Source organism: Theropithecus gelada, chromosome 6, assembly GCF_003255815.1.
Source record: "Theropithecus gelada isolate Dixy chromosome 6, Tgel_1.0, whole genome shotgun sequence".
In the NCBI taxonomy this organism is placed as follows: domain Eukaryota; kingdom Metazoa; phylum Chordata; class Mammalia; order Primates; family Cercopithecidae; genus Theropithecus; species Theropithecus gelada.
The window spans coordinates 109,797,614-109,812,467 of NC_037673.1; the positions used below are offsets into that span (position 1 = coordinate 109,797,614).

The 14,854-nt window shown below is 33.1% G+C and overlaps 1 protein-coding gene across 4 annotated transcripts in view; it reads left to right on the forward strand.

Annotated features, from left to right (window-relative positions):
* Positions 1-14,854, forward strand: part of YTHDC2 (YTH domain containing 2) — an 81,752-nt gene that overhangs the window by 29,050 nt on the left and 37,848 nt on the right. For all 4 annotated transcript variants that reach the window (XM_025389014.1, XM_025389017.1, XM_025389018.1 and 1 more), the window contains 8 exons: positions 54-189; positions 5,810-5,936; positions 6,226-6,291; positions 10,421-10,599; positions 10,829-10,925; positions 11,006-11,093; positions 11,181-11,261; positions 13,292-13,374. In XM_025389014.1, coding sequence (XP_025244799.1) covers positions 54-189; positions 5,810-5,936; positions 6,226-6,291; positions 10,421-10,599; positions 10,829-10,925; positions 11,006-11,093; positions 11,181-11,261; positions 13,292-13,374 — 857 coding nt within the window. The remainder of the gene's footprint in view (positions 1-53; positions 190-5,809; positions 5,937-6,225; positions 6,292-10,420; positions 10,600-10,828; positions 10,926-11,005; positions 11,094-11,180; positions 11,262-13,291; positions 13,375-14,854) is intronic.

Here is a 14,854-nt window from a genome sequence, read left to right on the forward strand (position 1 = left end):
CATAAATTGTTAGGTAATTTGTGATAATTTATGATTTTTACTGTTTTTTGTAGCCTGAAAAAGATGTGAATTGCCTTGAACCATGGTTAATAAAGGAAATGGATGCTTGTCTTTCTGATATATGGCTACATAAAGATATTGATGCCTTTGCTCAGGTCTTTCATCTCATTTTAACTGAAAATGTTAGTGGTAAGTTTATTTTAATTTTAAAAATTTACCTTTGCAGTTATTTATGGTGGAAGTATAGTTTAATTCAAAATGTATGTACTACCAATAATTGCACAACCAAAAATTTTATTTTTTAGGAGTATTTATTTTATTTCAAATGCACAAATCAGGATCTTCTTACTAGCATAGCATAGTAGAAATAAATACTATGTTAAATCAGAGATTCTTAAGCTCATGTCACCATTGTAGTTTGAAGAGCTATGTGATTACATGACAATTACGTGCAAAAATGCTTTTATGTGTATGTGTTATGCATATACTCTTGTCTTTCCCTTCCTTGGAAAGGATTTAGGTGTCAAGTATTTATTCTCTCACCTAAACCCCTCAGCATTATTATTGTAATTATTACTGATTACTTTCTTCTTGAAATATTTTACTCAGTTAACTTCTGGTATTTCATACTTGGCTTATTTTCTTCTTATTTCCCCGGCTCTGACTTCTTGGTTTTCTTGGCAAGATCTTTTTCTTTTTTTCTGACCTGTAAATATGAAATTTCCTAGGTCTCAATCCTTAAGACCTTAATTGTATTTATACTTACTCCTTAAGGGGATCTCAAATAGTCATTGCTTTAAATATCTATTTAAATGACCCCTAAATTTACATTTCCAGACCTCACCTACCACCTGACTTAAATATACCTGATCACTTGTTATCTCCAGTTGGATGTCTGTTAGGTGAATAAAATTGGATATGCCTCAAACAACTTCTGATCCCCTCCCTACATACCTTACTCTCAACCTGCACTTTTCATGTGTTTCCCTTTTCAGTAAATGGTCACTATCATTCACCTAGTTGCTAAGGCAGCAAAGCATACAGAAAGTCTGCTGTCACATTGCACATATAATTCATTAGCAAATCCTGTTTACTTTGCATTCTAAAATAAATCTGGAATATGACCACATTTCATTTCCCCTACTGTACATTTCACTCCCCTAGTCCAAGCCAGCCTCTCTTCTGGACTATTACAGTAGCCCGTTAACCATTTCTGTTTTTATGTTACTGCAGTCTGTTCTCCACAGAAAAATAAGATTGATCCTTTCATAAAGGAAATTGGATCATTCCACTTGCCTGTTCTCAACTCTCCCAGGCTTCCAGTTACACTGTGGATGAAAGTCAAAGTCCTTTCCATGATTAGGCCTCTGGCTACTTTCTTGATCTTATCTTCTGCCACTCTCCTCCTTGTTCACTGTGCCTAGACACACTTGTCTCCTTGATATTCTTCATGTTTGCCAACACATTCCCTTCTGTGAGATTTTGTTTTGTTGTTTCCTATGCCTAGAAAACTGCCTCCGTCGGTAATCACACGGCCCAGTGCCTACTTATTTAGGTCTCTGCTTACATACTGCCTTCTCAGAGAGGCCTTTTCTGATCGCCTTACTAAAATTGTACCCTTTTCTCACTATATCTTCTTACCCTGCTTTATTAGTCTTTATTGTACTTTCATTACCTGTCATGTGTTTTTTACTTTTATTACCTATTTCATCTACTAGAATGAAAACTACATGAGGGCAGAAACTTTGTCAGTTTTACTTATCTCTGTATCACCAGAGGTTCATCGTTTATTAAGTGCTGAAAAATCTTTGTTGAATAATGATATTATTATTATTATTGTTATTTTTGAGACAGAGTCTCACTGTATACCAGGCTGGAGTGCAGTGGTGCAATCTTGACTCACTGCAACCTCCGCCTCCCCGCTTCAAGTGATTCTCCTGGCTCAGCCTCCTGAGTAGCTGGGACTACAGGTGTGCGTCACCTCGCCCAGCTAATTTTTTTGTATTTTTAGTAGAGATGGGGTTTCACCATGTTGGCCAGGATGGTCTTGATCTCTTGACTTTTTGATCTGCCTGCCTCGGCCTCCCAAAGTGCTGGAATTACAGGCAGGAGCCACCGCACCCAGCCGAATAATGATATTACTTTTAAGCATCTTTACCACATGATAATCTGTTGGAACATGTTTAGTGACGGGAAGTTCACTACCTTTCTTTTGAATTGTTTCAGGAGTTAACTTTTTAGTATGTTGATATGAAATCTAACTACATGGCATTTGCCTTTTTTCTGCTTCTGGAGTGATCACATGTATTTATACCTGACAGACTTCCAGGTATACGAAGATGGTTATTCTTTTTCCTTTAAATTTTTTGTTTTTTGGGCTGACTATACCTATTACTTCAACTATTCTTTACTGTAACATGATATCTGGTCCTCTCCTTCCCTGGTCCATCTTCTCTGGATATGTTCTGTTTTATCCCTTTTAAAAAGCATAGTATCCAGTTCTGAGTGTTAATCTCTTAGTAACCATCTTAGCCTAAAACCTTCTACTCTTTACTTACATTAATCCAGCCAACCCCATTGTCTTATTGATTCATATTGTTTTTGAAATTTTTAGTTCTTTTTTTAAACCTATGATTTTATTAAATTAAATTTTTTAATCATCATGTACTTGTTTTGGCTTTTTCTTGAGCTTTAGACATTCTGTTTATTCATTATAAATTTTATCTTAAAGTTAGATTTGGCCCATTGTTTCTGTTTAACAATTTTTAAAAAATTCTAATTGTTATCTATTACATTAATAAGCTTTCTCTGTTTATTAATTTGAGGTGCCTGGGTCAATTATCAAGCATGTGGTATGCTACAAGGGACTTTAGGTCAATATTTGGGTGTGGTTGTTCAAGCAGTTATAATCCTACACATCTTCTAGTCTAACTTCTTAAAAAATAAATGAGTATTTTTTGACTTTCTTTATTCTCTTTGTAAATGTATGTTGGCTCCTAGTGATTTGCTTTTTAAAGTTCATTGTTTTGTTTTGTTTTGAAACAGGGTCTCATTCTGTCACCCAGGGTGGAGTGCAGTGGTGCAATTGTGGCTCACTGCAGCCTTGACTTCGGGGCCCAGGTGATTCTCCCACCTCAGCTTCCAGAGCTTTGGATTTAGATATTTCTAATATGCCCCAAACTGAATACTTCATCTCGTCTGCAAAACCTGTATCTCTTTTGTTGAGAGCTGGCCAGGCTGGTTTTGAACTTCCGGGCTCAAGCGACCTGCCCAACTTTGCCTCCCAAAGTGCTGGGATTACAGATGTGAGCCACTGTGCCTGGCCCTCATTATTGATTTTTTGAAAAATAATTGATCTCCATTTTTAAAAGTAACTTTTTGGATTTGAAAGTGTAGATATTTGTTCGTCTCCAGTTTTCTGGCATTCTTTCTTTTTCCATTATTTAAAAAATATTTACTCTGAAGAGTTTAGCAATCTTACTTGAAAGTTAAGGAATTTAAATTCTGAAAACAGTGGCTTTAAAATATTTATGATGCATTTTAAGTACTTAAGTATTATCCTTAGCTTTCTTCCTGATATTTCTTTAGTGAATACTAGACTATTAATTTGATAATGGTCATCCTATGTAGGCTCAGGTCTCTCTTCTGCTCTTATGTACAGTTTGTACATTTCCCAGAGTCCTGTATTCTAATGTCTTAAGCCATGTGAGGAAAACTAAAATGTTATAGTAGCTCAATCATTCACTCCTCATCTTTTTATTTCATTTCTGAAATCTCAACCCTTGATTTCAACCAGAACTGAAAATATGTCATATGATTTAGGAAACTCTGGGCTTCATAGATTTCTTCTTAGTACCATCATTTTCCCTATGATCGTGTAGAAGCAGATAATAATCAGTTAAGACTTGACATTCTCTGTCATACTTACTGTACTAGTCATCTATTCCTACATTACAAATTATTCTAACACTTAGAAGCCTGAAACATTTATTACCTCACATAGTTTCTGAGAGTCAAGAATCTGGGAGTGGTTTAGCTGAGTGGTCTGGCTCCAAGTCTCTCGTGAGGTTGCGGTTAAACTGTTGGTAGGGGCTGCATTAATCTGAAGGTTTGCTGGGGCTGGAGGGTCTGCTTTCGAGAAGCCTCACTTACATAGCTTTTGGCAAAGGGCCTCAGTTTGTTGCTGGCTGTTGGCAGAATAGCCGTGAGTTCTTGTCAGCTGTCCTTCTCAGTAGGGCTGCCTTATTCTTCCTGTGTAGCTTCTCTGAGAGTGATTCAAGAGAGAAAGTAAAAGAGCAGGCAGGAAGTTGTAGTTACTTTTTATGACCTAGTCTCCAGAGTTGCACACCACCTCTTTCACATTATTCTGTTTGTTAGAATGAGTCACTTAGTCCAATTTATAGTCAGGGAGAAGGGAATTAGGCTCCACCTCTTGAAGGGAGGAGTGTTAAAAATGTTTTAAATGTTTCACATTTATTCATACCCTTGTGCTCAAAATACACACAGTTTGATACATTCTCCAAGGCCATGGATTGAATATTCAGTTGAAGAAGTAATTTTCATACAGTGAGTACAGATAAAAATAAATTAATCTTTTAAAATGCCTGACCATCCCCGATTTATTGAATCTGAGTCTTGGAGTAAGGTATGGCTATCTGTGCTTTTAAAAATACAAAGCGGAAACAACGATAACAACAAACCCATCCCAAAGAACAAATCCCAAAGCAAAATAAAAATACATGCCATTATATATTTGTCCAAATCCATAGAATGCACAAAACCAAGAGTGAATCCTAATGTAAACTATAGACTTTGGTTGATGTGTCAGTATAGGTTCATCAGTTGTAACAAATGTTCCACTCTGGTGGGGGATGTTGATAATTGGGGAGGCTATGCATGTGTGAAGGCAAGGGACATATGGGGTATACTTGTATTTTCCTCTCAGTTTTGCTGTGAACATAAAACTTGTTCTAAAAAAAAGTCTTAAAAAAAAAGCCTGAGGCAATTTTCTCGTCTCTGCCCCACTTTAAAAGAACACTGATTTGTATTGATAATGGATACCATGTTTCAGAGTGTTTATTGAATAGAAGATAATTGGGTATACATACTGTGTATCAATGATTAAAATTTTCCTTTTGTAGTTATCTTGAATTTTACTATGGAGGGCTTTTTTCATGAAATCTTTCTGAAATTACCAATTTTGTAATTTAAGCAAATTAGTCCTAAGCAATTATATTGAATTGCTTGAGAAATATATTCTAGGAAGAAACTTCAATAGAACTTTAATTATTTTTCTAATGTAAGGGTTTTATGAGAAATAAACTTTCTGTCAGTGTTAATCCCATTAAGCATCTTACAAAATAGCCTGGAATGGGGGATTAAAAGCAAAGTAAAATAACAACAAAACATTGTCTCAAACTTTGGGTTTGAAGCTTTTAAGTATTCATTACCAGTTACTGATGAAAATTAACTTTTAAATTATTTAATTATATCTTGTCATTTGGTGAACAAATAGCTTTCCTTTTCTGTTGAAATCATGTAGATGAGCTTAAAACAGTTTAACCATGATCTTTCTTTCTCCTATCTTACAACCGACAGTCTTTATTCTATTTACACTAGACGTATCATAACAGATTGCTGTAGATCATCTAAGTTAAGTGTTACATAGTGCTGTCATTATGTAGTTAAGGAGCAAGTCTCGGGCTAATTATCCTGACACTCAATTCTGCTATTTCAAATTTTTTAAACAGTGAAAATGGTTTTAAGTAGTTTGGAAATTTAAGTTGTATTTATCTTTTCTTTTTTTTAGTTGATTACAGACATAGTGAAACCAGTGCAACAGCTCTGATGGTTGCCGCAGGACGTGGCTTTGCAAGTCAAGTAGAACAGTTAATCAGTATGGGAGCCAATGTCCATAGTAAAGCATCAAATGGCTGGTAATTTTAAACTACGTTGATTCTTCATATATCTTTGTATAGCTACACATATCTTTTTTGATTTCTTATGTTTGTCTTTATATTAAAAACTTGTGTAATAATTGCTGGTGAATTTCTGTTTTAATGGGTTAATAATTTTGAATGACTTGTTTTTTTAACTATAATTTATCTTACTTTTTATTTAAAAAGTTTTTTGAAAAGATAGGGTCTTGATGTTGCCCAGGCTGTTCATGAACCAGTTTTACAATTTTGATGACATCTTTTTTATATATCCTTTGAATTTTGGCAGGATGGCATTGGATTGGGCTAAACACTTTGGGCAGACTGAAATTGTGGATCTTCTAGAATCTTACAGGTAAAACTTTATACTATTTTAAATTAATTCTACCTTCTTTAAAAGAGCTTCACCATATAAATTATGGACTATACAAATGTAGACCATTTATAGTCTTTTATCCAGAGATTTTTTTTGTAATTCTAAGGAAATTTTCTGTCTGATCTACCATGGTATATTAAATTTTATTTTAAGAAATCAGAAGAGGGATTTCCAATTAAACATGGTAGATACGACATAAGTATTTATCTCTGCATTTTCTCAAACCTTTTACATTTCCCAAAACCTCACTAAAATGACAATGAAGCAATATAAAGGAATTTAAAAGGTGTAAACCAAATTCAAAGAGAATGGAAGAGGACAGGGCAACTGATAGAAGATGTTAATTTTGGGATGATAGATAGCTAATTGATTGACTTAGCAGAACTAAGAAAACTCACAGTGCCGTAGAGAAACACTCATTTTAGCTTTGGAACTCAGAGACTCATTCAGTGGCCTTTGAGTGAAGCAGTAAAAGAAAATTCATTATCAAAGAGAAAACTTATAATACAAACCTATAGTAAAAGATATTGCATTCATGAAATAAAAACAGTGTGCTATCAAAAAGGAACAGAACACAAATCTTTGTTCAGATTTTGTCTTCATGAGACCTACCCAAATTTGCCCTATTATATTACAGTCTAACCCCCGCCCGCACTGTCCATCCTCTTTAACCTATTCTACGATTCTTTTTTCTCCACAGCCCTACCACCCTCTAATACACTATATAATTTACTTGTTCACTGTTTTGTTGGTTTATTATCTATCTCTTCTCCCTACTAGAATGTAGTAAGCTTATTGTCTGCTTGTTCAAGAACAGCAGCTAGATGTAGTAGATGTGCAGTGAATATTTGTGAATGAATGCATAAATAAGAAATAATTCTTATAAATTAAAAATATGATAGCAGAAAAAAGAAGAGTTACAAGGTAAAGTTTAGAAAATTGCTTACAGAGTAGGAAAATTGTAGAAAAAAGATAAGAAAATTTGCTTCCTATGTACTCCTTTTTTAGGAAACTGTTAGAGAATGTGCTTCACAAAAAAGAAGTGAAAACAAAAACAAAAAATGGGGGGAAAAAAAAACAGGTAGGTACAGCACAGGGGATAGGTGAAAGGAATGCTCAGGATGCTGGTAGAGAGGATTGTTTTGATAACACCAGTGTCTAGTAGGCCTGATCGCATAGGAACAGAAGATGTGGGGCTCTAGAGGAGGTCTCTGTGGGGTAAAAATTTACCTGGCATTTTCAATCATATTAAAAAGCTTTATGAATCTGTCAGATAATTTGGGAAGAATTACTATCAGATCACAGAAAACTAAGCAAATAAAAATTAGAGAGTTGTTACTCTAGGAAAAACAAAAAGTTAAGAAAGGAGGTATAATCATAGTATATTATTAGGCTAAGCAGTGAATGTTTACTCAGTCATAGTAAAAGGCTGAATGAAGATTTAACAAAAATTGTAGGAACTGGTGTGGGTGGAAAGTGTAGGGAAGTGGAAGTGGTAACAAGTGGTAACCTCATTTTTCATTAGTTGGAGGTTCACAGATAATGACTACATTGTTAAAACAATAAATAGCAGAAAATGCGTGTTGCTTAGAAATATGACAGCAAGTGCTAAAATGGCTAAAACAGTAGAATAGTTCTAAGCAGTGTGACTAGGAGTTTTTGTTATAACTTCTATAAAACCATTTATTAACACTATGTATATGTATTGCTTTGATTTAACAAAAAAAAAAATCACAAGGGAATCCTGTAAAACCAATCAATTAACTGTCTTTTAGATGGAGATTTTAGGTAACTTTAGATTAGATATTTAAACAAATTATAAAGCTTTCAGATTAGATATTAAAGAAAATTTTGAATATATATTTTATAATACATTGATAGCTTCTGTTTTCAACCTTTAGAGACTCAAAAAAGAAAACAATGGAGCCTGAAGTTAAAATATATTAAAATATCTGTTATTCAAGAACATATAAAATGTTTTATTTTACCTGGGTTTTTGTACTTAATTTTATAGATGTGGAACTGGAAATGTAGTCTCAGACATTAGAAGAAATAAATGTTTGAAATTAGTTGTGACATTGAGTCTCAAAATTCTTGATAGGTTTAAATGCTATTTCTGATATGGTAGGTTTAGATGTCATTTCAATAATAGCATCCAGAACTTGCAGTCCTTTTATTGTTAACACTTTGAATGTTCCAGACATTCTTATGGTGTTAAGTAAAGTTCACTAGATACTACAGGTTACTAGGTAAAGCGTTTATCTGGATAATATTTTAATTGTCCTGGTAACTGGGCTTTCTTTTTATTTGATAGATCATGATATTATCAATTATAAATTTCAGGTATTTAAAATTAAATATATTATTATGTTTACTGGATTATTGATAATTTATATCCAAAGGTTATAGCTTTAAATAGAATATAATGTCTTCTTCATTTATGTGTTAAAAATTAAAAAACAATAAACTTATAGTGTTTTAAAGTAGATCTTAAAATTTACAAGAGCTGAGAACACATGGACACAGGGAGGGGAACATCACACAGCAGGGCCTCTTGGGGGTTGGGGATAGGGGAGGGATAGCATTAGGAGAAATACCTAATGTAGATGACAGGTTGATGGGTGCAGCAAACCACCATGGCACATGTATACCTATGTAACAAACCTGCACGTTCTGCACATGTATCCCAGAGCTTAAAGTATAATAAATTTACAAGAGCCAATTATTAAGTTGTAGAAGTTTAATATTTTTCCCACTGAAAAAAGTCTTATGTTATTTTTCTGCTAAATTCTTTAAGAGAGATTGGATTTAGTTGAACTTCTTAGAAATTCTGTTGATAATTACTAGTGATAGCAATAGTTTACATTTTTACATGTAAGATGAAGAAGCAAGGCATTTATTTCAGTAATTTATATTGATTCTTGCTTTTGGAAAATAGCATAATCAACCTGCTGTTAGCACAGAATTTTCTAACAGTCATGTTAAGTTGGTGCCTATTGAGTTTTTTTAAAATGTGAACTATACATCAGAATATTGTTTATAATAGTAAACAATTAGACACAACCTATTAAGAAAATATAAATGATAGCTGAAAGTTTGTTTTTAACAGTTTTATTGAGATATAATTAATATACCATGTAATTCATCCATTTGGGTGCACAATTTGATGGTTTTTCATATATTCACAGACTTATGCAATCATCACCAGAATCAATTTTAGAACAGTTTCTTCACCACAAAAAGAAACTTGTACCCATTAGGTATCTCTCCCTGTTCCCCCCCAGCTCTCTTAAGCCTCCTCCAGCTCTAGACCAACCACTAATATACTTCTAGTTTCTATAGATTTGTCTGTTGTGGACATTTTATATAAATGGAATCATGTGATACGTGGTTTTTGTGATTGGCTTTTTTCAGTTAGCATAAAATATCCATGTTGTAGCATTCTTTTTATGACTAATACATATTCTATGGATATACCAAAGTTTGTTTGTATATTTGTCAATTGATGAACACTCAGGTTGTTTCCACTTTCTGACTATGAATAATACTGGTATGAATATTTGTGTACAAATTTTTATATGGATATATTTTTTTCATTTCTTTTATATATACACCTAGGAGTGGAATTGCTGGGTCATATGGTAACTCTATGTTTAACCTTTTGAAGAACTGCCACATTGTTTTCCAAAGCAGCTTTACCATTTTACATTTCCACCAGCAATGCATGAGGGTGTAAATTTCTCCACACCCTCTCCAACTCTTGTTATCGTCTGTCTTTTTGATTGTAGTCATCCTAGTGGGTGTGAAGTGGTATTTCATTGTGGTTTTGATTTGCATTTCCCTGACAGCTAATGATGTTGAACATCTTTTTATGTGCTTATAGGCCATTTGTATATTTACTTTGGAGAAATGCCTTCAGATTGTGTTTTTCTAAAAACATTCATTGCCAAATTTTACTTTGAATAATGTACTTGAAATCAAAATCATATTATAGCTTGGACATTAAGTGTCACTTACCTTAGCTTCCTTAGGGAATATTAGAAATTTGAAGGACCTAAGGATTACTCTTTTTAATAGAAATTGACTTCATCTTTTTTTTTTTTTTTAGTGCTTCACTGGAATTTGGAAATCTGGATGAAAGTTCTCTGGTTCAAACAAATGGAAGTGACCTCAGTGCTGAAGACAGAGAGCTCCTGAAAGCTTATCATCATAGTTTCGATGATGAAAAAGTAGACTTGGATTTGATCATGCATCTTCTATACAATATCTGCCATAGTTGTGATGCTGGTAAATAAGTGTTGTCTAAAAGAACTGGAGCAAAATATATACTTCAAGAATTAATATTTTAAGTGTACAAATTTTTATATAATTGCACTGATCGTAATAAGCAAATAATCTCATGTCATCTTATGATAGTTTACCAGTACATGAAAACGTGATACAGATTTTTATAATTCTGTTGATTGCATCTGATTTCACAATGAGATTTAATATTAAAAAGTAATTCTTCCCCAAGGTGCAGTACTAATTTTTCTGCCTGGATATGATGAAATTGTTGGACTGAGAGATCGCATCCTGTTTGATGACAAGCGGTTTGCTGACAGTACACATAGGTAAGGGCTAAAGCCTTATGTCTGTTGCTTAAAATAACAGACAGGTCCTAGAGTATATTTTCTCTTTTCATTGTCAACAGATACCAAGTTTTTATGCTTCATTCAAACATGCAAACATCTGATCAAAAGAAAGTGTTAAAAAACCCACCTGCAGGTGTTCGAAAAATAGTAAGCTTCATAAAATCTCCTTTTTAACATTTTTATTAGTTATTTTTTCTGTTTTTATATTAACTTTAAAGTAATATCTTGTTGCAGATCCTTTCCACCAATATTGCTGAAACCAGCATCACAGTCAATGATGTTGTCTTTGTTATTGATTCTGGTAAGGTGAAAGAGGTATGTATGGGTAAGTTGTAGTTTTACTTAAGTGGAGAAGATTAAGTTCTACTTCAACAAATGCTTTTATTTATTATTTAGTTATTTTTCTTTTAATTTTACCACTACTCAAGACAGCTTGGACCAGCATGTGCTTTTATAAGCAGAATTTAAGAAAAATGTCTGGTTCTAGATAAATTTAACATACTAAATATTGATTTTACTAAATATTCTGCCTTAAATAATTCAGTATATAAAATCAATTTTTGTTATTTTAACTAAGTATACAAAAATGTTTCTCTGCCTACCAAATACTAGGAAGAAAATAAGGGGTTTGGTTAGTTACAGTGAAAATGTTGTCACACAGTATGGGAATTTGATTACATATTTTTTATGTTTTCCTTCTACATATGGACATGGATTATGTCCTTGTTCACTATTAAATCTTTAGTGCCTCACCTATAGCAGGTGTTCAAAAGATACTCAGCTCAAGTGAACCATGCTGAAAGAAAGCAAAGAAATAGATAAACCATGAGATAACCAGCAGCTAAATTGGACTTAACATTTGCTTTTGTAAAAAAAGTTTCACTGGAACTCAGCTACGTCTGCTTTTACCTTTTCTCTATGGCTGCTGCTTTCACACTGCAAGGCAGATTGGAGTATTTGTAACAGAGACCCTCTCAAAGCCTAAAATATTTACTATTTGGCTCTTTTCAAAAAGTTTGCCAACCTTTGATATAAAAAAAAAAGGCATTTATTTCCTTTTAGTACGGGAATGCCCAGCAATTGTCCATGTTCCTAACTTTTGGTAGATAACATTTGCTGAAAAAATGAAAGTGGGAAAGATAATTGATTTTTCAAGGGAAGAGATATTATTCATGTGTGGAAAGCAAATTATGTCTAAATTTAGTGAATATAAATCATGATTTTTAATGTGAAAAAATTAATTGCCTTATAATGTTTTCAATGTAATTTGAAGGAATATTTTATAGAAAATAAAATTTTATTATAAAAATTGGCCATATGCATTATAATTGAATGCTCTAAAGATGGGATAAATTTTATTTTTATATAATCGTACATTTTACTTAAAAATCTTAATGGTGAGCCAACGAAAATTCAGATTTTATTGCCCTAAAATTACCTAAAGTGGATAAAGTGGGTTTTGAATATTTTAGAAAGTTCCTTTGGGTGTTATTTATTTATTAAGTAACTGAAATTTAAACATGGGTAGTGTCAAAAGTTATTTAACATACAAAATTGACAAATGTAATGTTATATTAAAAACTAAATAAGAAGCTTGTTTCCTAAAAATTTTAAAAACTATTATGCAAACATTTTTATTTGCTCTCTGCAGTTATTTTATGAAAGGGAAAGTATAAGTACCGAGTGACTGAAATATATGTTCTAGTTAGGCTTGTATTTCTTTTTAAAGTATTTCTCTACAATAAATTTTCACTATAGGTTATTTGAAGAAGTATGTGGCTAATAATGGTTCTTTTTTACTTTCTTCATTGTAAAATTCAGGAAAGGCTAACTTTGTTAGTAGCTCAACAGGAGGTAAAGTGGAAGTGTTTAAAAATATTTCTCTTTGGGATAAGGTTATTGATTGTTATTCTTACTCCGCAAGGTTAGGTCCCTGAAAAGTATTTCAGAAAATGTCTTTCCTTGATCTTCTTATTCTTCACAATGATGCAAATTTGATAGAAAATGACCTCAAGGGAATAGGTCAGTTCTCTCCAATCTTGATGTCTTATGAGAGCTGGCTGCCATTATCCAACTGTGGCAGAGAGCAACAGATAGCTCAGCAGAGCACAGAATGGGGAAGTTATTACAGCTTTTCTGAGTTTAGTTTTTAAATCCTTTTTTCTTAGTGTGTTTATAATCAGAAAATTAGGGTTTATTAAAAATCAGTATTGCTGTTTTAATTATTTAATCAAGAGAGGACCTTGAATTAAACTTGGCATGTTAAAATATGTTGATAACATTTCTTGCTATTACCTTTTAAATACCTTTTATATTCTAACATAAAGATGGTTTAAATATTACAGAAATCCTTTGATGCTCTGAATTTTGTTACAATGTTAAAAATGGTATGGATTTCCAAAGCTAGTGCCATACAGCGGAAAGGCAGGTAATGTATATTTAATGTATATTCATTCAATTGCCTGTAAAATGGAAACAATTTTATATGTGTTACACATTTATCACATATTCCACTTTTGATAAAATAATAGTTTTCATGTTAAAATTTTTATATTATTTTTGCAAAGCAAGCCATTTTAATACTTCTTTAAAAGTTGAATTTAGGTTATGTTTTTTTTTTTTTTTTTTTTTTTTTGAGACGGAGTCTCGCTCTGTCGCCCAGGCTGGAGTGCAGTGGCCAGATCTCAGCTCACTGCAAGCTCCGCCTCCCGGGTTCCCGCTATTCTCCTGCCTCAGCCTCCTGAGTAGCTGGGACCACAGGCGCCGCCACCTCGCCCGGCTAATTTTTTGTGTTTTTAGTAGAGACGGGGTTTCGCCGTGTTAGCCAGGATAGTCTCGATCTCCTGACCTTGTGATCCGCCCGTCTCGGCCTCCCAAAGTGCTGGGATTACAGGCTTGAGCCACCGCGCCCGGCCTAGGTTATGTTAAAATTAAAAACTTTTACCTAAATGTACATTCAGATGTAAGAAGCTTAAAAAACAAAACCAAAAAGTCTAAACATATGCAATATAGGACAAAGAGCTAATTTCCTTATCATATAAAAAAGCTCTTTGAAATCAACTAAAGACCAGTTATCCAGTTAAAATGGATAAAGGGCACAAATAGGGAATTTACCAAAATAAAAAATATGCATGTTCTACTAATACATTAACCACACATATACTACCTAATATGTATCAAAATAAATGCAAATTAATGAGATATTATTTTTTGACTCTCAGATGGGCATTGATGAAAATGTTTAACAGTATGTACAGCATAGAGGAAAAACATGGGCCAGTAGACTTTCATATTTTACTGATGGGAGTATAGATTGGTGTGACTTCTCCAGAGTGTAATTTGAAACTATCTAAATCTACTCTTTCACCATAGATTCCACTTCTCATAATTTATCCTGAGTATGCTTGCACATGTGTGCAAACATATATGTTTAAGACTGCTCTTTGAAGCATTGTTTATAATAATGAAAAGTCTGGGAACAGTGTGGTGTCCATCAATACTGAAGTGATTAAATAAATTGTAGCCACACAGTGGCTTTCTAAGTAGCTGTTAAAAGGAAAAATGTAGATCTATGTGTTCTTATGTGGAATGAGTTTTCAGGATGCATTGTTAATTGAAAGAATATAGAACATGCATCTAGTAATCTTTTGTGGTGAGAAAAATATTTGTATATTTGTGTATGTATTTCGACACAAATGCATCGAGAAGTCTGGGAGAAACATTAAAAAACAATGAATGGTTATTTACTCTGAGAAGGAGGATTTGTGGGGCTCTTGGAGTAAGGAGACAATTTTATTTTATTTTTTGTAATTTGGTTATTTTACTATGTGTTTGGGTTACTTTTTAATTTTCAAAAGATAACATTAAAAAATATTTTTCAGTAATTATCTTGCATTTTATTATAATTA